Source organism: Centroberyx gerrardi, chromosome 6, assembly GCF_048128805.1.
Source record: "Centroberyx gerrardi isolate f3 chromosome 6, fCenGer3.hap1.cur.20231027, whole genome shotgun sequence".
In the NCBI taxonomy this organism is placed as follows: Eukaryota; Metazoa; Chordata; class Actinopteri; order Beryciformes; family Berycidae; genus Centroberyx; species Centroberyx gerrardi.
The window spans coordinates 11,832,308-11,856,246 of record NC_136002.1 but is presented as its reverse complement, the minus strand read 5'-3'; the positions used below and the strand labels follow the sequence as shown (position 1 = coordinate 11,856,246).

The following is a 23,939-nucleotide window of genomic DNA, read 5'->3' as shown; positions in this document are numbered from 1 at the left end:
GGGGACCTCTCTGGAAGAACACGGCGATTCTGACCGGCTGTTTGCTGTGAATCACTTTAAATTTTCAAATTTGAGCAAAGGGGCTACATTTTGTCTGCGTTTTAGTTACTTTCAAATTAGCAGATTATAGTTTTTGCCGCATCATCCCTCAAACCAACTAATAATTCGCCCCTGTACGTCAGTTCCGTTGTAGTAGCCTAATTGGGATGTCCAGTCCAACCATTCACCCTTCAGAGGAAAAATAATGCTCCAAGACACTGCTCAGAATAAAATACATGCTGCAGGCAAGCCCGTTATATTTTGTTGTAATTGCCGTGACCTCCTAATTTAGGAGCGCTGTCTGCGGGGGAAGTAAATATTCAGGACAGGGGAGTGCTGGACAGCGCCACTTCACTGGCCGGTTAGGTGTCCTATGGATATGAGTCATTTCAACATTGGACGCAAAAGAAAACACCCATGACAAAATAATGCATTTCAAGAAGCAGCTGTATTTGACTATAAAGGCATTTCTAATCCAGTGTCTCTAAGCTGTTTTCTTTATATTTCAGTGTAAAAAGCCTATACTCTATTAGAAAAAAGAAACAGTAAACCCAAAATAACATCTCATAATAAGAAAACAATCATCGAAAAAAGGAAAAAAAAAATCCCCATTCACCAGTCATCTCAATTAAAATAGAAACACCATTTCATTTTGCTAACATTTTCCCTCAAAACAAATATATATATTTTCCTTATATATATATTTATATATTTATTCTCAAGGCAGTTGGTCATGGCCAAATTAATTGACCTCGTCATGGCCATTTTTCATGTTTCAAAGTTAGAAAACATACCTAGAATGGAAGAAAAAACTATGAGAAGCACAGTATAGGACCACTGCACTGGCCAACAAATAATATTTCATTCTGAGTGAGAGGGAATAGTTTGTCAAGACAGCGTGCCGCACGGACACACACTTCCTCTGGAACAAGTGCAATGCAAAGAGAATGATTTCTCACGCTCACATCATAAAACTACAACACACTCCTCTTTCACAGCACTCAGGTTGTCCATCACATTCCCTTTGCTCGTCTCCTCTTCCTCCAGCTTATTTCCCTATCCTGCAGCAAGGAAGGCTTGTGCTGTGCTGTTGATGTTCTTGGCCAGTGTTGGGAGCTATAAATCCACTTGATTGAGAGGCAGAGGGCGAACTGAGCTCTTGCTGTTTGCCGTGCAACGGTCAGGGAGTGGGGGTCCCTGATTCATGGTTGAGCGATGTTATGTCCTTCCACCTCCAATTATCATTAAGGTCAACAGAGACAAATTTAACCTACTGCCGGCTGTGTGAACTGAACTCTCTGTAGCAGTGTTTGAGGCTGAGTAATGGTGTGCCGAGAGAGAGACAGAGAGAGACAAAGAGAGAGAGAGAGAGAAGAGGATTGTTGACAAATCCCCCGCATGCCAGCATCTTGCTATTACAGTAACGGATGTAAATAATATGATGTCCCTGAATACGGCCCTGTCAATAAATGGCGTGTGTGACAACAGGAGGGAGAGGACACAAGTGGCAGAAAGGTTTTGATGAGTGTACATGATGACAAAGTGGAAGAGCAACTGTGGCTGTAGTTTTGTGCTCTGAAGTGGTTCTCATGGAAGGAACAAGTAGGAGAGACAAGGGGATGAGATTAATGCACAGAGGGTGGGTGGGTGGGGGGTCGGATCACCACCGCGACAACATTAGTAAGTGATCATCGAAAGTCCTGGATGGCGATGTCAGTAGGTTCCCTGGGTTACCATTTACATGAAGTGAATATGTATGATGTACACCGTAAGCAAGTATGCCCACGTGTATTTGTGTAAGAGACAGAGAGAGAGAGAAAACGTGTGGGAGAGAAGGAGAAATCCCTGGGCTACATGGGAGGGGGCAGTGGAAGAGAGGTCCACACGGGCCGTAACCTCCTCCATCCATCTCGTCCCTCCGCTCCGCCTGACACTCGATTAGCAGAACTATGTGCTTCTCTTTTGCAGCTCCTGAATAAAGGCTGTGGAACGGGAGAGGGGAAACAAGCGATAAATACCAATAAAACCTATTGAACCAAGGTTGTAATAGTGTGTATAATTTGAGGTTTTAGACAGAACATAAGAGTAATCTCACCTCCAATTATTTCCTCCTTGACTTTTTGTAGCTCTTTCCGCACCTCCTCCAGAATTTCCTGCAGGGAAATTGATTGACAAAACGGATTAATTGCTAGTTATGGTGATTTAGAGTGTAGATTCAGAGGTGATGTTGCAGGGCTAATGAGAGACTTACCTGTTTCATTTTCTCTAAATCTGTGTCATCGCCTGCGGCGGCATCGTTACTGTTACCCCCAGGCTTCACCCTGAGAGAGGAGAGAGAGGACAAGAGACAGACCAACAAATAGAGACAGAGAGATTTAGTATTCGTATTTCACGCTTGCAGACATTTTGCTAAAGCCAGGCAAGTCCATTGCACTGACGACTCCACTGTCAGTCAAGCCCATCACCATAGTACCACAGGGACGGAGGGAGAGTAACACAGAAGTTACAAATATACACACAGAGATGTAGTGGAGGGAGGGTAAACCCACCTAAGATCAATTTACCCACTTTATATTTGTGAAGCAGTTTATCCACCTTTTTGTATGAATACCAATCTTGATACAAATAGTATAGATTCCACTAAGAAGTATCACTGATCACTTCCAAGAAAAATCAAATTGATGCTATTCTGAAAATGTAATTGTTTTTGCTTATATGTGTCGTTGCTCACCTTATGGTGATCACTGACAGGAGTTTACCCATTTTTTTAGCACTACATCACTGCATACTTATGATACAGAGAGGACACCCAAAGCCGGCTTTAAACATCAGAAGGTCTACCACAGGATGATAGCACCACCTCTAATGCTCAGAATTGACATGTAAAAATAAGAAGCATCAATTACGCTGCCAGGATTTGTTTTTCAGTTTCCAGATATAATTCACTCAGTTGGTTCGCCTACAAGTCCCTTGTGTGCATGTCATTCTCCGATCCATTAGATGGTGCTATCAACTGTAAAATGTGCTACCCCAGTAGGCTGCAGTGAGGCTGCGCTGACCTGGAGGGGAGAGAAAAAGGCAGGGGGGACTGAGGTCATGAGTGAATGGGACAACATTTATACCTGGAACCTTGGGACAATGAGGAAGTGGAGTCCATGCTCTTGGGGATGGAGTTATTCCTGTTAGTGAGACACACACACTCTCCTCTTAGAATGGAAATGGCAGACAAAACACACGGACACACACAGCATTCATATTAACAAAAACATACACGTGCATGCTTGTCCATGGGCAGACGGACATGCACACATGTGCAACACACACACACACACACACACACACACACAGTGATGGAGAACTGCTCTACACGCTTAGATGAGTTAAAACACAGACACCGACTGCCTTGTTACAGTTCTATTCATCATGGGGACATGGAAACAACTGAATCCTGGATTACCTGGTCATAGTAGACGTTTTCTCCCAAGGTCTTCTAATGGTGTCTGAGAAGAAGAAGGCATACAAACATGGCTTGTTTACATTCACTTTGTACATCATGTACAATAAATGTTGGAATGAGTGTAGGTGGCATGCTACAGATAAAAATGTTCAGTTCTCACCACTTTGACCTTGAGACTCTGAATCATCCTGTAGAGAAAAGAGTGAGACTTCCTGATAAGAGTGAGTCATACCCAACCTGTTTTTTTGGTTTTTTTTCAAAATCCATCACCTATGGTGTCAGGCCACTTACAAAACACCTCTTTGTTTGGTTTTCTTTGCAGCATTGAATAATGTGAAATAAAGTACACAAAATAGGGAACCAAATACTTACATTATCTTGCGTCTTCGCAGGTACCTTCTCCCCAGTGTCTGCTGCTTTTCTCCTGAACAACCAGAATCAGTTTAATCACCATGTACATTTAGATGTACTTGGAATTTGCCTTTGTGAGTTGGTTGTACATAATACATACAGCAATTTAAGTATGATTATCAGGCAAAGGAGTCAGAGGAGTATAAACATGAACAAAATAAGTACAATTAAAGATTTTAAAAAAACCCTGAAATGTCAAATTGGTTTTTTGGCATGTGGGCATTGGGTATTTTGTGTGACTACAAACTAGTGCCACCCACCTTCGGGCCAAGATGGCACTCATCTCGCCCATCAGACCACCTCCCCCTCCCCCTCCTCCAATAGAGGAGTTACTGCTGCGGCTGGAGTCGGCCCGGCCTATTGGAGCTGCAGGGCCTCCTTCCTCCTGCTGAGGGCAGCAGATAGCAAAGAGATACAGTAAGCAGAAATGGCAGCACCATGCTTACAGTGCAGGCATTATGCATCAATAAAATCAGATGGATGCAGGTATCATAGCTGTGCAATTAGGAATAGGTCTAAGATTGGATCAATACAATAGCGGAATTCCATTTGACTTATTAGAACAGCACTTAATGGATTTGGTCATTTTCCATCATTGTAAAATCCACTGTCAGCCTTGTTCTGTGCTCACCTTGGATACTTTGCGGAGCTTAGCCCCTGCTAGGGCAGCAGCCAGGCCCCCGGCTCCCCCGCCGCCACCGCCACCTCCACCCCCAGAGGGCAGGGGCGGGGCGGGTGGGGGTCCTGAGGGAGGTGGTCCTGGAGGAGGAGGGATCCCAGCAGCTGGAGGAGGGCAAGGGGGTGGAGGAGGGGCCGGAGGAGGCGGGGGGCCTCCAGGGGCCAACGGTGGAGCTGGAGGAATGGAGACTAAAAGACGAGAGAGAAGGACCGTCAATAACCGTTCACCGTGATGAGACGGAGTCATTTAGAGATGAAGATCAAGATATAAACTCATAATACAAGATCACCTTGTAATAATCGTGCACTATCAAGTAATTTGAAATTTGCTAAGGTTTGTATATACTGCAGTTATCCTAAAGACATGTTGAGAAAAAAAAACCTCAATGAAATATTCAGAACTACTATGACATGGCATTCAGATGGAGGAGTGGACTGTATTGTAAGTGCGGTCATGTTGACCAGTGCAGGTGTTTCCTGACCTGCAGCTGCTTGTCTCTCTCTCTCCAGTCTTTCTTTCTCCTGCCGCTCCCGCTCCTGTTTTTCTTTCTCCTGTCGCTCTCTCTCCTGCTGTTCCTGCCTCTGCTGCTCCAACCTACACACAAACATACAGGGATTAAAACACATTTGTGACAAATAAATGTAAACACGCTCAAAATTAATCGGTGAGAGAGAGATTAAGTTATAGGATATATATTCAGTTCTAAGTCCTATGAGTATGCCTACTGAGAATAAGATAGGAAAGGAGCATGATGGGTAATGCTAGCTTTCAGCCAACAACTAACTATATGCTTTCAGCCATGCCCAGTGGATCTGTAAACCTCACGCAGATTATTGGATTATTTAAGCAACAACCATTGTTTTCAAACAATTGTGTCTAATTATGGCAGATGGCGCTGGTGTGGAGTGTTAGAATCAGGATTTGTATTCAATATACTGACTTTGGTACAGGTACTGTGGTTATGGGGGGGGGGATTTCACAGCCTCTGATTAGCCTACCGCTGGAATTAGAAATCCACAGCTGGATGTGATGGCCTAAATCGAGCCGCAGCGGTTCGCTACTGCACCCCTCCACCCCCCAGCCCCCCTCCCCCATCACATCTGTCACTCACAAGAGCTTTATACACTGAATTGGACACGTACAACGTACACGCGCTCAAAAATGTACATAGACATAAAGGTCCACACAGTCATACACAGTCAGCCCGAGTCACGTAGCCCAGTGTGATTTAAAGCACAGTTGGTAGGCAGCGTGCCCAGGGGAGGGGGAGGGGAGATCGCCGTCGCCGTCTTTTTTCAGCGTCCACATGCCCATGGTCATTACTGGTGAATACTATGAATCTCTGACTACATCTATACTCAACAGACCCAAAAACCTTCATGCAAATAATATCCACGGACACCTGCATAAATATTGGATTTCTATTTGTGCAAATGTTTTAATGGTAGTGCTTTAGTCTTTAAGCCCTAGCTTGAAGGCAACCACTGGTGCAACTAGTAATTTGACAGTCTCTCTGGCCAATCGCAAAGCCCCACTGACTGTGTAACATATTACCATTTAGGCTAAATGAGATTAAAAGGTTAATGCCTTGCCTATGTGGGCGTGTGTGGTGTCAACAGAATGAGCCTCATTGGAGGGACAGATAGGTGGATGGAGAGAAGGTAGGGTTGATGTGAGAGGTGTTGGCCTTCCCTGTCTTTTTGACCTTTAACCTAAAGGGGCTGACTGAGGGTTTAGCAGTGTGAGGCTAATGCCGTCAAATCCTCTACATATGCGTGTGTGCAAAACTGTGCCAATAGGACTGCCACAAAGCCAAGACAGCTTGACTGACTGTTGATTGTTATGCAACTAAACCCCAAGGGCACTTGGCTTGAACCGATGATGAAATGTGTTAGGGACATCTACTTCACATGGCCTCACAGCACAATCGACTAGAGCAAATAACAATCCAACTTGCTTACAAAGGAAATCATTTTTTTAAACCAATCCTGATGCAACTATCCCTTGTGCTGAATCCAAGCTCTAGACCTGTGCAGAAACTTGGCTTGGATGTTAAAGTAAAGTGAAGAGGAGGAGGGGGGGCGGGGGGCACCGCACTCCCCAGGAAGTCTATAGTGTTGGTACCTCCGTTGTTGTTCAAGCTCCTCCGGAGATGGTCCATTTGACACTGGGCGGGGGAGGGTTGCATAGCCTGCCAAAACACAATACAGAAAACATTCTTACTGTGACTGAGGGAGAGATTATAGAACATGCTCTTTGATATGACCTTTTGGAAGCTCGTAATAGGTTGGTGGACACTGCAGGGAATAGTCATAGAAAGTGTTCTAGATATTTTAAAACCATCCACAACAGTCTTTTCTTTTTTTGTGACACTCTGTTGATCCCCAAAGCAGAAATTTGTCTTTCTGTTCGCCCCCCTCTAGAGAAAGCTCACATCACAGGGTCCGCTACAGAACAGCATCCCTAAACATGGTAGGGATTCAGGATCTTGCTCAAGGACAAGTTAGCAGGGGAGATGTTTGCTTTTACAGGGGTGTGAAGCCAGGGCTTCCTGTTGAAGGACAATCTGCCTAACACTGTGCCACCCTGCTAAACCTTTTCATGAGGATTTACATCTCTAGAGGATATCTTACATGTTTATGTGCTTAAGGCGATTTATTCTTTTTCCGCTGCACAAGTGTGCCATACTGTACCTGTGCTCTCACAGTACAGTATGTTTTTCCAATATATTTTGTTCACGGTTCAGGTACAGTAAAAATATGCTGATACAGCACCCTTATGCATCCGATACCAGCCGCTTTCAAAAGGGTGGAGGCAGGATTGTTGTTATCACGCAAGTGACGCATGAGCAACGCACAGGGTCAGCAATCAGTTACAACCGCCTTTTTTAAATAGCCAGCTGGTGTAAACAACCCGAATGAAAGTGGAAAGTCAGAGAAAGTTGAGAAAGAGACAAAACATAAACTAACAATGGAAAGCAATGACAAAAACACTGCAGCGCTGATCACATTATGGGCCAACGAGAAAGTGCAGAACAATATTAATTCTGCAGTGCACAATGGAAAGGCTTTTTTTGTAATATTGATAGGTCTTTTTGGAGGAGTATCAACTGGAGGGGACTACGAGACTGAGAAGAAAACGTGTAAAGGCTCAATTATGCTCAACGTTACATGCGTATACGGATACGGATGGAGCCTTCTGTCCGTACTCTGCGTTCATTTCGTCCGTATTTGTGCACGTTTTCTGAAAGCTTACGGATACGGACGAAACGGAGCAGTACCACTGCAGTACCACTGCAGTACCACCGCAATACCACCGCAGTACCACCGCAGTACCACCGGAAATCGTGGGGGCAGTGTAGCCAATAGTTCAAGCGAGACCAGCGAGACACGACGAAGACATTTAAAAAATGGCGGAACTCTTTGAGGAGAGGTTGTGCGAGTTGGTGAGAAATTATAAACATATCTATGATGTTACCTCACCCGGGCACAGGGACAAACAATTGATACAGAAGAGCTGGGAGGAGATTGGACGGGAATTGAATGCGAGTTGGACGGCAGCGAAGGAAAAATGGAGTGACTCTCTACTGCCCTCTAGTGATGTATTGCTTAACATCCATGCCAACGTAAAGGACGCATGGAAGTATGTGGGCAGTGATGGTTACATCGTTTGAAACGGACATATTTATTTTCGTACGTAAAGGGAGCATAAATGAGCCTTAAGTCACTATTTACGTTAACCTAGGTTAACTGCTGTTACTATAGTCAACATGTGTTCTGGACAGGGTCCCATATTTTCAAAATTGCAATGGAAAACCAAAGGATACCGATCCTGCGCCATACTGTACAACCATACACATTCCATATTTGTCTACTTGTAAGATGGTGTTAGTAGTAGTAGTGTTAGTGCTTCTTCGGTGAATCCAAAATACTTTACCACTGAAACACCACAAGTGATACAAAAGACTATAAATGCTGATGCTACTGGGCATGCACTGCGGTGAGACCTCATGTACTGCATTACCTGCGTCTGCAATGGAGTTGAGCACCTCCAGAGCGTGCATCATGCCATTGGCGAATAGAGCAGCATCCTCCTTGCTGCCAAAGTTGAGCCCCCATACCTGCCGCGCATCCCGCCACTGGTGGAAATTGGGCGTGGCCTGGTTGTACTTCAGGCCCCTCACGATTGGACAGTTTATCACCACCTGAGGGAGGAAGGGGACAGAGGAGCAATAAAAGGAGACATATTGGTATTAGTGAGGAGCAAAATGAATACTTTCTCTATATCTTGACAAATGGTGACATTTAAAAAGGACAAACTTGAAAGCATTAAACCGAATCCAGAACCAGCAGCTCTTGTCAGGAGTTTCAACTAAATGCTCTAAGAAGGGATGTGATCAGGACAGGAAAAAGAAAGCAGAAAAGCAGTACGAAAAGGGTAGTTTCTCATGGAAAATGAATGGCTTTATGTCCAAAAACTGGAAAAGCAATTAAAAAAAACCCAGAATACCACATCCCTGCTTATGTATAAAAATGTAATTGGTATATTATTTGGGCTTGGATTAAAATTGAAAATGAAATTAAAATTGAAATTGGATTATTTTGGTGTATATGTTCCACCCAGCAGGTGGCGTGAAGCCTATGAACCAGTAGGAAAAAAAAAGGCTCTGGGTTTGAGCGTGGCCTGAATGTGCTGACGCGCCATTTCTCTGTTTGTTTAACAGCCTCTGAATTCCACAGAGCAGAGCAGAGCAGGGGAGAGGAGAGACTGTCAGGGTGAATATCATAGCAGGCAACACGCGCCAAAAAAGAGAGGGTAGCAAGTTCAGCTGCCATCACAGACAGCGGTATTCCTAACCTTTGCGCACTACTGTCAAAAGGCCAGACAGACAGGAGGGACAGACCGGGGATGCCACCAGAAACACACAAAAAAAACAACAGGAAAAAAGGCAGGAACACTGATCGCCTATTCTAAGTGAAAGGAAGCAGCAAGTTAAAAAAAAATTAAAAAAGAAACACCTGAAAAATAAGTGAAGACAAAATACTGTGGTTACCACAGTCCTTTCAACGCAAAATTGTATCATCCGATTATGCTGGGATGTATAAACCGAAATTGAAAAGACAAGTGTAGCCGCAGCAAAAACTGCTCTATATGCAGAGTCACTCTCAAAAGAAAAGAGGGGTATGTGGAGACAGAAGGAAGATACAGCCAACTGTACTCTCCCTCATCAGCTCCTCCTTGCCCCCATCCCTCCTCCTCCTCCAACACTCTGAACCCAGTTGATGTCTCAATCAGATTAGCACATAGAGAGAATGCAAAAAAAAAAAAAGTCATCCTTATTGGGTATCACCATAGATTAGAGATGCAGACAGACAGAAAGAGAGAACAGGGACAAGGGCTTCTTCCTAAATTGTCACAGGAAATGGTTGAGCAGGCCAACTATCTCTCAGGAAACATCATCCACTTTAAGACCCGTCTCTGGGGAACACTTGAGAGCTCTGAATGTTTAAAGAAGGAGCGAGACACTGAGGCAGCAGGGAGAGCGGGGACCTAGTCAAGTGTAAACACACCTCAACTCGGTTTACCCTGCTTTTTAGTCAGGATATAGCATCTACCCACCTTTATCGGCTGATATAATAAAGTGAGAATTTATTGAACCCCGTAGGGAAATTCTATTTTGTCTGAAAGACTAGGTCGCTTTCATTTATTTGGGTACCACTGATATATATGGTAAAAAAGTAAGATCACAGAGGAGGCCTAATTGATCATTTCTGGTAAAGAGCAGATAGCGCACACAACAAATTGGCAAGTGCTTTCAATTCCCCGCTTGGTTTCAAGTTACTCTGTAAAGAGCAAATCAACACTAAAACACACAGGGCAGAAAATCTGTGTTGCACTGCTCTCTGTGCAACATGCTTGAAAGTTTCAGCCCATATAGAGCAGTGTAACAACTGTTTTCTGCCCTGTGTGATTTAGTGATTCGCTCTTTAAAAATAAAGAGCATGTATGCTTAAGCAAACCCTCCCTGGGGTAATAAAGGTATAAGACAAAGCCTCTAGCTGACCTTCGAGATATACAGTCTTTATAGGACACTGATGTTAGAACTAATAGGCAACGCATGAGTGAATTCCAGGGAGAAATGCAAAACTATGATGCCAAAGTTCCTAAATACACAGTACATATCTCAGGAGTGAGTCGAGATGGGGGACTTTTCCGACGCATGTGACGCTGCTAATGCATGGGCACACACCAAAAAAAGACTGTCTCGCACTTACTCGCTTACTCATAAGCCCATTGGCACCCACAGGAAACCACAGACGCCCACGGGACATATGAGAGAGACAGACGACCAGGCTTATACACACACACACACACACACACAGACAACCACATAGACCCTTCACACACAGACGCATACGCCCAAACACACTCAGACACACAAAGTTCCTCAGTGTGCCTACCCCAGAAAAACACACAAAACTGGGATGTGTACCTGCTGGTCCGTCTGCATCTTGCGTCCCACTACTCTGAAGGCGTTGGTGGAGGGGTTGTGATAGATCTGGACTCTACTGAAGGACTGGGCTCCAGCGCCCGCCGGCAGCCACTTCTTATTGCCATCGTCATAGATCATCACAGTGGCCCGAGCCTGGCAGATACTCGACTCACTGGGAGGAGGAAAAAGAGAAAGCAAGAGAGAGAATGTTATTTCACAGCATAGAGAGTTCCTGCATGTTTTTTTTTTTCACTCAAAACTTGACGACCATCATACCATGACATACATCAGAAATCCATGATCAGTATTTGTCAGAGTTCAAATAGTTTTTGGTCACATCACTGAGTGACAGTACATTGATTTAGACAGAATTTAGACTTACAATAACTAAGTATCATTATTTTATCACTATATGATTCCATTGAAAGACAATAAAAGATAATATTGAACTACTGCCCAGCCCTAGTACAAAGTATAAACTGCAGTAGGGGAGGGATGAAGCCAAACCGAAAAAGGACAATCAGGAAGAGGAGGGACCTGAGACTTTGAATGGAGAGAGAGAAAAGAAAAAAAACAAAAACATTAAAACAGCTTGTTTATAGTAAAGAGTGTCACATATCTCATGTTAGAGATTGAAGCCAGTCCTTCCAGGTCAGTGTTGCCTTATCTGGACTAACTCAACACACGGTCACAATACACTGCCTCTGAATAGGCCTTAGCATTAGCAGGCTAAAACAAACCCCAAAAAAGCTATTAGCAAACACCAACGGCAACCCTGACGAAGATCCATATTTGTGCGAAACAATGTGCAAGCAAAGCTTAGTGAGGGCAAGTATGTGGGTATTTTATTTTATTCAACACTGACTTCAGGTTTTACCCTGCACCTGAGTTACAGATAGATTGGGAGATAGATTGGGAGATAGATCTGCATCTGCGTCTCAAATACTATTTGACTCAGGATTGACTTAACATTAGGTCCTCCCTTGGCATGGACACCATGAGAATAATTCTGCACTGATGTGTTCAACAGATAAGTGCATTTGTGGAGTGAGAGGCCACACATGCAAGAAACTGAGAAACGTTCATATCACAATATGCTTTGGCAATCCTCTTGCTGAGCAAGTGAATATACAAATACAGGAGAGAGGGAGTGAAAGACTGGGAGCAGGAATTCAGTAAGAGGTTGATTTGAGGAGGAGGAGAAAACAGATTGGTTTGATCCCAAACATGATGGGAGGCGAGACAACAATGGAGGCTGACAAAGACAGGAAGCTGAGCGGTGTTCCGCCAAAGAGACGAGGCTCTGGAATCTTCCACCTGCTCCACATCAACATCTCCAGACCCTCCTCCACACTTTGGGAGAAAACAGACTCCAAGATTAAATACAAACACATTTAAAGATAATACCGCACAGGGAGAAACCATTCAAATAAGTTGAAACGCACACACAGGCATGCCTACACACACACACACAACTAGATAACAGTCTTGAGGGCCACATTGTGGGTGTGGATATTTGCATTATGGGCATTAAGGTCTAAGGACTAACAAATCTTTCCTTGTAGGAAAAAATGACCTTGACCAGCCAGTACTATCGGCCAGTACCATCATGGAAAACCTTTCTAATTTCCTTATAAAAAAAAAAGAGACAACAAAATAACCTGGCTCAGAGTGGCAGAGGGCGTCTGGATGACATGTTAACTGCTGCCTGTTCCAGTCATTTTAAGTTGCTCTGAATAAGCAGAGGATGACTAAAATGTAAAAATGTAATGTATACTGTCTCACACAGATCACACACTTGCAGGCAGTCACACCTACAAGGAAGAAAAGAAATTGCACGGGGGAAAACCCAAGAGACAAAGAGAGATGATGAGAAAGAGAAAAAGTATGGAGTAAATTCATAGTAAATAGTGAATTGATTTGAGGTGCTAGAGGAGGCAGAGAAACACAGAAAGACAGGAGAAGACAGAGCAAAGTAAAGGTGGCAGACTGTCAGTTGAAATCTTTACTGTTCCTCCTCCTCTCCTCATTTCTCTTTGCTCTCCCTATAGCTCCCTAATCCATCTCCCCCTCTCCCTCCATCTGTCCCGCCCGTGATACAATCTGCTACTTCCCGTGACACAGCACCAAAGCCACAGCCCACTTCCTGCTGCCAGCACTGCCTAATAAGGGCCTGAGCCTCAACAATCAATGCACACACACACACACACAGGTCCTGTATTTTCCTACAAGTAGATAACATTTAAATTCACACAGGAGTCCATGTTAACTGGAAAATATATTTTAAAGACAAAAGGCGCCGACAGAAACAAAGACTGAATGAAAGAAAGGAGAACAAAATGAGGAAGACGGTTATGGAGTGATGAATAGTTGAAGTGTTTAGGAGGCTGGCTCTCCTCCAATCAGGAACTATTCAAAAAAATTTTAGGCAAACTAACTTCCCTAAAAAGGCTTCTATTATTCCTGGGAGAAACAGTGTTTGCAAATACTTCTTAGAATTTGTTGCAACCTGCCTGGTGTACCAGATGGGTGAGGTTCACCACATCACAACACTTAGGTAGTGTCAGGTAGGTAGGTGGTCAATCACAGAAAAGTACATTATATAAACGTTCACATACCTTCCTGTGATTGTCTAAACTTTTTTGGCATGCATCTTAAAAAGGATAACTCCAGCCATGGTGAATGTTAAGCCCATTTAATAGAGTGCCCTCCCTCCCTTATGACATTCCTGTGTTTTTTGTTGCAGCAACCTGTAGCTAGAGGGATGTCCTACATTTTTCCCATGTTTTCTACATTTTGAAACAGGTCTCACAGCAGATAAGAGACAAGCTTTTTATTATCATTTGGTCTGACTGATTTGTGAGTCTACATTTCAAAGAATAAAACTTGCTTACTTAGCATCTCTTTCTAATCCATTTAATAAGAGCTACTTCCAGGCAGAAAAACGTCCTCAGCTGAGAGGCTTGAAATGAAGGAGGATGGGGCAATTGTTGAGAAGTGCTGTCTAAGGCGGGACTTCCAATTAAACAGAAAAGTTTAAACAAAGATCATGGTGAGAGTTTTGGGTGAAACTGGCCAAGCAAGTCATGTTAGCATTTGGAGAGGCATTTTTAATTTTTTGTATTTTCAAAATCTGACATTGGCATCTGATGATACAGCTATGCTGTTGCTTTTAATGCTTTGTTAGGCAAGGTCAGGAAAAAAAAACTGTAGACGCACACCCATGGATTATGTTATTAACATCAGTTTGCCATCTCAGATATTTGGTTTTGATATTGTTTAGGTTTGAATGAAAGCACATGGTGTCTACATGGTGTGCACAGGTAGGGAAATAAGTCACATGATATCTGTTTCTCCAATAATAGCATGTGAAAATCCACAAGAGTTTTTAGAAGAGAGAGACACTGGAAAATGACATGGCCAGAATTATCCTTAAATTGGTGAAACTTCAAGCGGGTTAAAACAAATTCTAGGAATCTGCACATACTATAGCACCCAGGGGAGAGTGGGGTCAACATCAAAAATATTGTGGTGTTTTCTGACAGGTATATCTGCACTGAGCCTGCTCTTGATGTACGGGGCAGCGAGCACTAGTGGGAACTGGGAGGGGACAGAGAGTGGGAGTGGGAAACGGATGCATTTTTAATGGCAGAGAAAGCGAGGGCTCGGGAGTGAGACTGAGAGTGAGGAGTTGAATTATTGATAGAACTGCGGACACCGAGACTCTAAAAGCGTGTGTGGCACGCGCGCATAAACACACGGACTTGTACACACCCACACACCTGTCAACCTGCCACATGCCAACACGTGTGTCCAAGTGTCGACCTGGTCCAAAGGGGGTGGGCTAATAGAGGACACATGGGTTTGACGGGTCAGCATGTTGGCACTGGAATGAGCCGTGACAGGCGCAGCCATAAACGTTCTATTCCTGTCCTTTCTACGGCCGCAGACCACCACTGTCCACTAGTGAGTGCACTGCAGCTGGCTGCTAAGCTAACTAAGTGACCAGTTGACTTAAGAGGTTTTCTGAGTGAGCACAAATAGGTCACTGGCTGATGCTCTGGGAGGGGAAGAGGGGGGGGGTTTGAGCCACCAACCTTTAAAATAACTCAAGCAAAGGAATGGGAATTTTCCATCTCGATTACATACAGTAGAGAACTTCCACTCAGCACATGAAAATTATCATCTGTTTGTAAGTAAAACGCAGGTATATGTGGATATGTGAAATAAACACCGGAGGGAAAAAACTGAACTAAGTTTGTCTTCACTTGCTGTTATTAGAGTCCGAATAAGTTCCTCATCCCACTACGGGTTCTCGGTCAGCGAGGGGTTAACAGGAAACTGCAGTGCACGGCCGGGGCACACGCTCTCTTGGAAATGTCTGTATAAGGCTTGGCTCTCTGAGCTTTCCCCAAATGCACCGGCAAGTACAGTCAGGCCTGGTGGCTCCGTCTCTCCTTCCTTCTCTCCTCTCTCTCCTCCTCTGTTTACCTTGCCCTCCCACCATGCTCTTTCGCCACTCTACTTTTCTTTCATCCCCATTCTCTCTCTCAATTACTATATTTCGCAGAGTACAAGAACTGGACAGAGACGCGTCTTGGTCGCAGAGACCCATCAACAACTTACGTACTGATTTATGTTCTATGGACAAGTGGTCCTAACATTCGGTGCAAGGCATAAGAATACTAAGCAGACACATATGCACATCACCCCATCAAATTACATTCAGCATTTAATATATTTGTGCATTCAAGCAGCATACAGCTGTAGAGGAGGTGTAGTGCGGCTCCAGTGGCGCATTCATCCTGTGCATCAGGAGGTAGTCACACTGAATAAAACGATATACATGAAATAAATGAGTACTATAGAACATGGACACCACTCTTGAGGCTGAAGAGTGGCACAGTGAAGTTTAAGTTACACTGGGTTTTGCAGACGCTGAGTAAAGTGGGACGATGTCGTCGTCTGTGCATCCATCCCTCACTGTCCCTCTTAATCTGTCAGGCTTCTTCCTCTTCCAGGGATTCATAATACCACTACATCAGAAGCCTTTTTTGGTCCCGCAACCACAGCCGACTATCATTTTTTAATAATGTTCTGGCTTTTGTGTTACCCTTGCCTTCAGGAGCAAATGTCTGTCTCCACAGCGAACACCCAGACAGTGCACTAGACTGGGGCCTGATAGAGTAACTCATGCACAGACATTTTACCAACTACTGCAGTACAGTCTCACAACCAAGTCCAGTGCAGCTTAATGTGCTCCTAAATACAACAAATCTTCAAAATATTTATTGGAATGAGTCATACATGACTCAGTCAAATATGAATAATGGGTCTGAGAAACAGACATCACAATGGACTTAGTAAACCTCAGGTGGCCTCGCAGCGCCTTAAGAAAATGAATAAATATAACAAGGTGATTCATTGCTTATCTTCTTCTTGGCCCACTGTTGAAATGTCACATTAAAACCAGAGAGGGAATGAAAATAAGCCACTTAATGCTGCCTCTGTGTGTGACACCTCCTCCCGTTTTCAGTGCCTGATAAAAATAGAGGCCTCATTTCTAAGTCCTGGATGATGATTCAGAAAGCTAACACAGAGAAAACAAATTGCATCTTGCAAGTTATATACTCTATATAATCTATACAAGTTAAAATCCCGCCAATGGGGTACTAATTTCACCTGTTTGAAGTACAAAGTAAATTGTTTGAAGAATTTACATTAACATAAATCAAGTGGAGTCATCTCCATGGTCAAAATTCTCTGAACTGCAAACCACAGGATGAAATTATCTCACTCCATCAGCAGATATTTTTAAGACTTTAAACGACATTTTTAAGACTACATACAAGATTGAATGATGTTCAGATGGACAATTTTCACAGTGTGTGGCAGGACTCACTCATAAGACAACACCAGGATAATCACACACACCACAAACACACTCACAACTGTAGACGAGAAGTGAGAGAAGGAAGTGGAATTACACATAGGCAATGTGGGAGAAAACAGCACATGCCTGCTTCTCTACATATTACACACTGAGACCAGGGCTGAACAACTGATCAAAAATTATGAAATCAGAACTTTTACAAAAAGGTAATTTCCAAATTGCAAGAGACCGTTTTTTCCCTTTGAAATAAAGGTTTTTAGGCAGCTTCCTAATTTTGGAGGTATACAGAATTCCTGAATGTCAGCGAAAATCTTTCACTCTATTAAGAACTGAGCAAATCCAAAACGTTAGCTCCCTCCATTGCACTATTCAGGAGGGAGAAAAAATAAAAACTGATTTTTGTCAGTTTTGTGCTGCCTTATTACACACACGACAGGGGTCACGGTGGTGGTAAAGAGCTTGACCTTTGATGCTGACTCGGACATGTGGCGCCCACACAATAGCCTGTTGAAGTTGGCCCAGTCATCTGACAGTACAGTGTCCTCAGGCCAGCCTCGGGCCATGGACACGGCTGTCACAGTGACGTTTAGCTCTGGTCCACATAACAGTGACAGCAACATGCATACTGTAAAAAAACTCAAGCTAACACCGTTGAGTACTTCTCATGCCAGCATTCAAACTTATTATATTATGACTGTAAAACATAAGGTCAGAGGAGCCTGGAACCTACTAAGTGCAGTTCTCATTATGAGACACAAGAGCGAGTCGATTCAAGATTAGCTTTTAAACTGCCAAGTACAGTTCCCATTGTCAGACAGCAGCCCTATAAAGGTTAATGTGTAGCCTGACATCTGGAATGAATTTCCTCATAATGCAGCTCTTTGATCAGCTTCTCCTTCTCAAATATGAAGTGGATGGAGAACACACAAACTGATCCAGGAACAGAATCTAAGCACAAATGCCTCGCTGATCTGAGGACTCTCTTGGCTGTCGGGAGATTGAGTTTTGTTCTAAAAGAAAATAAAGAAATATCCAACATTTGGAACAAAGTGGCATGTCCCATTAAAAAGAACTAGGTGAAGTTAAAGCAAAACTCATTTTTATGATATAGTTATTATAACCTGAGGATAGAATCGTACACATTTTTCAAACTACTAGGTGATGACTTTCAGTACACGTTTCTTTTTCTTTAAATGGAAATATCAAATTTTGGAATGCAAGTCTTTGCTCTTTATCACACTGTCTACTTAAATTAAGGTTAAACTAAATAAAAACCCTTAAACTGAAGGTAGAGGTGGACAAGGAGATCTCTGCTACTCCTTATTCCTTTGTTAGCTCCCCTCCCTCTTCTCTCATCCTTTTCCTCATGCCTGCTTCTTCTCACACAGGTCCTAGCATGCTGCTAACGAGACATACACACAGACATACACAGACACAGACACAGACACAGACACACACACACACACACACACACACACACACACTCGCTGCAGGCTACTGCTTTCTGCCTCCACGAGTCAGCCGCACAGAAACAGGCATGCAGGCTATCTTGGCTATTCTTAAGCTCTTCTTCTCAATGTCTTTGTCTGAATGGAGTCAGACACGCTCACTCGAAACTTCTCTATTTGGCAATTCTTTTTACCAGCCACTGAAAAACTTTTTCTCCCTTACTCTCCAGTCCTAAACCCCTCAGCATTCTTTGTGTGCTGACTCATCGATTGTCTACGATCCTCTGGCATCGTTTATCCGACATTGTGGAAATGTTGAATAGACATTTTGGCCAAGAGCTTTCTCTTCTTGGTGTCTGACCACTTGAAGGAGCTGAGAAGAATTCCTTCCTGCTTCTGAAGCAGTCCGAGGAGAGGGGGGGGGGGGGGGGGGGGGGGGGGCACAACTGGCACTCTTAATGCCCTTATTTGGAACCATCAAATCACCTCTGTCCTCCTTCACCGAGTTCAATTCCTTTTACAGGTTGGAGCACATCCTCCCCGACTTGGGCTGTGGAAGAGGCAGGCGTCCCCCTCTGGAGAAGAACAATCCTTGGTAGAGGAGTGGAGAGTGGATGACAGAGAAACTCCCCTTTTCTCTGTTGTCCTGACTTGTATACTCTATCCATTCCTCATGAGAAGGATGTCTAAATTTGAGCCCAAAGAGGAGAAAAGGAAGTAGGCAATCACATATCCTGCTTCTTTTCATTGACATATGACTTTAATACGCACAATTATGTAGCCTTTGGCCTGACATACTGTAGCAATTGTGCAATAAGCCATATATATATAAACCTTAATATCTCAATTGCATTTTATTGATCCAATCCAAGCATGACTTATCAGTATTACAGGGAAGTAGCTACACACTTGTCTTTATTGACTATGAAAAGCAAACCAAGGGTGATCTATAACATTTATGCTGATTGCGACTGAAACTCTGATATTAGCAAGGAGGGTAATACATACAGCTAGAGACTGCACACAGAACAGTAAAAGTAATATCAAGGATAATGATATTCACCCATCCACATACTTGAATGAAGCAACCAAGTGTGGAACTAATCATCTATTTTACCAGATGATTCTTTATCAAAGGGGTAGGTCTTTTCTGACTACTCAACTAAACCTATTGCATTCACACAGGCTGAACGAATGGTCAGAGAGAGAGAGCCTGGGAGCTTCAAGCAGCATCCAGGCCAGCGAAAACAAAAAAGCTGTTTCTGTAAACAAGATTACAGTCGCATCGCTAATCACTCACAAAAATTTCACCCATGCAGGAAGTGGTTCGGTCTCCAATCTCTGAAAAAGTCATGACAGGTCCCCCTCTTAACCCTGTGTTTTTTGGTTTAGTTATAACCCGCTAGTCCACGGCTGGTCAAACTCTCCTAGTGCAATATTATCCTTACCAGCAAAAATATGAATGGGGCCTAATGAAAACTGTAAGAAATGGCAGGCCAACAGACCAGCCAGCCTAGCGCTTGTTTTACCCCCAAACTCTAATGCAGCCTTGCTGTATCAGCAATCTCCATCATCCTACATAGGTGAAGTTAAGGACAGGAGACATGAAAGATAAGAGTGTTTAAGATGGCTGACCGTATAAAGCAGTTTTTACACTGACTGGCATCCATTACGCTCCATTATGGACTGGAACCCTGATGAACCTGCTGCATCTTTGTGGCCATTAGCGGCGGTCAGTGCTGACCGTACAATATATCATTACAGCATCTCTGCCCACAACAAGCTTTGGTTTCACTATGATGTAAGGCCCAGACTCCACATCAGTTGGGATGATGCCAGTCTGCTTGGCTCCAACAAAAGACTACAGGGTTTTCTAGATGTATTTTACTTGTATCTGCCATTGCACAGCATCTACAACAACAAAGTAACATGGCATTTTGTCCTGCCTGAATCCCTACTGATGTCCTACAAATGTCCCCAACTCTACCAGAAAACAAGCATACAGAAGCTTAAATACAAAAAATGAAATATAAACTTCACATTTTAAAATTTCTCTTTTAATGTCCATACTATGCTTAAATATTGTTGTTACTGCTAGCTGGAGGATTAGCATTCTAAGTACAATGGAAGGTGAAAAAAAGCCACTTGGGTTTGAGATTGACGAAGAGAGGCAGTTTCCCATGCTTCAGGGTATGGTAATGTTTCTTGGTCAGTGGTCGGTCACCAAAGCCCTGTTTCACTTCCTGTTTACCATCTTAACCAGCAATAGCCTTAGCATTAGGTCATGCGTAAGCTCTTGTCTTCAACTCTGCAAGGAGTCTATAGAATGTTCCCCCAGCACTATATTTCTGAGAGAAAAGGGTTAGCTTCAGTACCAAAAGGTTAAGCTTGTTGAACAACTACTTCTTTAGGGGGTTAGGTGGTTGAGACATGAACAACAAGCTGGTCGTGGTAAAGGTTAGGGTAAGAGAACATAGATGAAATAATCCCGAGCAGAGAACTAAGAGCCTCTGCGCTCAATAAAAGAAGAAAAACAACAACAGCCGCCACCGAGGAAACTGGATTTGTCACTAAGGAGACAATAGAAGGTTTTGTACGTTGAGCAACTCTTGTAGCAAAGCGTCTAATCCAAGGGGCAGGCCGGCATAATGGCCTATTTATGAGTATGAGAGGTGGGAGGACCAATGGGGGTAAATTGTTACAGAGGAGGGGGTTGAAGTGATTAGGTGTTGTGAGAGAAAAACTCACAAGGCAAGACATTATAATAATGGAGAGCTTGGAGTGATGAAGCATACAGGCATTGTGATCGCTTAGCCACACTGTCACACCAACTGTACAGCGATGCACTGAGGAGTCTTTTGAAGTGCATATCAACATGCCTATCTTTATAGTGCATGAAATAAAGCCATTATTCTTCATTATAGATAAGAATTCCCACAAGCACATCCCAATTACCTCAAATTGCTATCACTGCTGTGCTGAGCTAAGTGTCTATATTAGGTCGTCTTTGGTTGAAAAATTATTGAAAAGACAGCTAATGTTCAAAATACATAATTTAATGATTTGAATTTTGTGGAATGTCTACCACTAATCCATCTACAGCTTTGCAAAAGTGCTGAAGGTACCGGTCAAGTCCAATTTTCACTTTAATGCTGGGATTTCTGTCGAGGGGATGCTTTGATAAACGTCAACACCAAAAGCTCAGCACTGAAGTGAAAACTGCATAGGTATTTCTTTGTTTAATATTTTGTATTTCAGAATGAATTTTTAGAGAGAAACGTTGCACATGGGATGAATCAGAGTCCGTTTCAGATTGTGCCACTGATATCAGACTTTAAAAGGAAAAAAACCATCCGACTGTAGAAAGGAATGAAGAGAACAAGTGGAGACATGAAAAAGCAACATCCCAACACAGACTACACACACTGTTATGAATATTACACAACACCATGCCATGAATGCCCTGCTATAGCAACACTAATGAGTTTAATCTGTTATCCCTGAAAGGACAGATGCAATAATACTGCTAAATGCTTTAAATAACAGCTACTGGCCTGAAGGGACATGAGGTCAAGAAGTCACAAGTATTGATAGGGGAAGAGATGATGGCAAATGGGAAGATGCACTGTGGAGCTACATTCCGGTTAGCACCAAACCACTTTGCAGACAAGGCACTTCTATCATACAGAAAAAAGCAGGAGTCGAGACACAAAGTAGACTGAGGAGGAGACCATTTCCCTGCTTTTAAGTTTGATCAATAATAAGCTCAGACAAGAGTAGAAAGAGAAACGCGGAGGAGCCTCCTCCTGCCGCTCCACAGAACCCAGTTTGGCATCGCTTCCAGGCATGTAGATTCTAAACTGAGCGCAGAGAGCAGCTTGTTTGATTGAAAACAGTGTAATAAACAGACACATTATACCTGTCTGTCTGTATGTGTGTGTGGGTGTGTGTGTGTGTGTGTGCATCTTGAGCCCAAGGGCAGCCATACTGTTTCTACCAGACAGCCATTTAGTCAGAGACACATCCAGCGAGTCATAGCAGGAGTCACCTCTCTGACAATAACAATGAATCATAATGCAGACGGATACACTTCCTGTGTCACCAAACACAGAGATAAGCAATCAGGGAGGAGTATGCCTTGTCCAGTTTGGATGAATTCATTTTTGGGAGCGCTTTGGGAGAAACTTAATGGCAGCACCATAAACCCTGAGATGCTGAGTTAAGGCGTTCACACGCTGTATGAGTGCAGCGGCAGGGAAGTTTCTATTGGCTGAAAAGGCAGGGGAAAGTCGGGATGCAAAGCTAAGCTGTTTGCTTTATTTGGGGGAAATTGTTGAACTTTTGACCAATCGACTGCACTTCTGTGTCAACATTTACATTCCAGGAGGATGAGTGACAATGAACTTGAATGTGGGACAGCATTCCATTCCTCACCTATTATACAAGGTGACGTGACTGTTTAGGCCATTCATTCCATGGAAGGCCGGTCAAAGCAATGTCCAGATAAAGTAAGCCGTATAATTATCAAGCCAGACGCCAATGACTAACTGCTAGGAGACGCCACTATGACGGGCAGAATGAAAATAAAGATGACATAAAAAAAAGGGGGGGGGGGGGGGGGTCTAAACTTAATGTTGACAGTTTGTGTTGTGTGGAGTTTTTGTGCGATCTAAATGCTAAAACGAGAAGTGTCTTCAGAGTACAGCTAAGGGATTTCACAATAAAACAGGCTTCTTATCTTATTGTAGGGTGTGTAATAATTTTTATGTCCCGCCACCATGGTACATGATAAGCGGGACGTTATGTCGTCACGGTGATGTGTGTGTGTGTCTGTGTGTAGACATATTCTTGTGAACATAATAACTCAAGAACAACATATGATAGAAATCTCATACTTTCACCACAGGTACCCCTTATAGAGCAGATGATCTGACTAGATTTTGGAGCATCTTGCTGCATACATTTGCATATTAATGAGGGAAACTGATTTGAACTACAATAAAATTGACTTGGAAAGTACTATAACACCTTAATGCTTTAAGATCCGGAGTTCATATTAATACCGCCCATTTGTTATGTGAAGACAAGTATGATGACATGGAAATATCTGCTGACTTATGTATTAATTAGCTTCATTAATGGGCTCATTACCATAACTGGTTATGTTTAATATCATGGTGATTATGGCTGGCAGCTCAAGTGCCTCTTGTTACTGTTGTAGCCAAAGTTGATGTGGAGAATGTGTGCAAAACAAATACAAACCCTGGACCAACCCATGGGCCAAGCTAAGATATATTGTTATGGAAAGGGCAGTGAGATAGGCTCCAGATAAAGAACTAGTTGCACAGGTTAGTCATAAACCCTGAATCTTTGTACTCTGAACTTCACAGTCCAGAATTAAACTCTTGCACGACAAGTTCTCAAATGGCAAAATTTGTCCCTGATCATTGGTGGAGCGCCACTCAGTTTGAATGTGAAGGAGAGGGAAAAATTACCCCAGAGAATCCCTAGCCAACCAA

General features: G+C 43.2%; 1 protein-coding gene across 2 annotated transcripts in view; it reads right to left on the bottom strand.

Moving 5' to 3' along the window:
- Positions 1–468: 468 nt before the first annotated feature.
- The window catches only part of vaspb (vasodilator stimulated phosphoprotein b), a 24,949-nt gene continuing 1,478 nt past the window's right edge, over positions 469–23,939 (bottom strand). Inside the window, exons 2-14 of one of the 2 annotated variants that reach the window (XM_071917849.2) lie at positions 11,080–11,251; positions 8,610–8,790; positions 6,711–6,777; positions 5,068–5,180; positions 4,539–4,774; positions 4,168–4,295; positions 3,869–3,920; positions 3,657–3,684; positions 3,497–3,539; positions 3,162–3,218; positions 2,291–2,360; positions 2,135–2,192; positions 469–2,021 (exon numbers count right to left, since the gene is read on the bottom strand). In XM_071917849.2, the coding sequence (XP_071773950.1) occupies positions 1,987–2,021; positions 2,135–2,192; positions 2,291–2,360; positions 3,162–3,218; positions 3,497–3,539; positions 3,657–3,684; positions 3,869–3,920; positions 4,168–4,295; positions 4,539–4,774; positions 5,068–5,180; positions 6,711–6,777; positions 8,610–8,790; positions 11,080–11,251 (1,240 nt within the window). In that variant the 3' untranslated portion in view covers positions 469–1,986. The remainder of the gene's footprint in view (positions 2,022–2,134; positions 2,193–2,290; positions 2,361–3,161; positions 3,219–3,496; positions 3,540–3,656; positions 3,685–3,868; positions 3,921–4,167; positions 4,296–4,538; positions 4,775–5,067; positions 5,181–6,710; positions 6,778–8,609; positions 8,791–11,079; positions 11,252–23,939) is intronic. The other variant, XM_071917850.2, reaches the window with a different exon arrangement.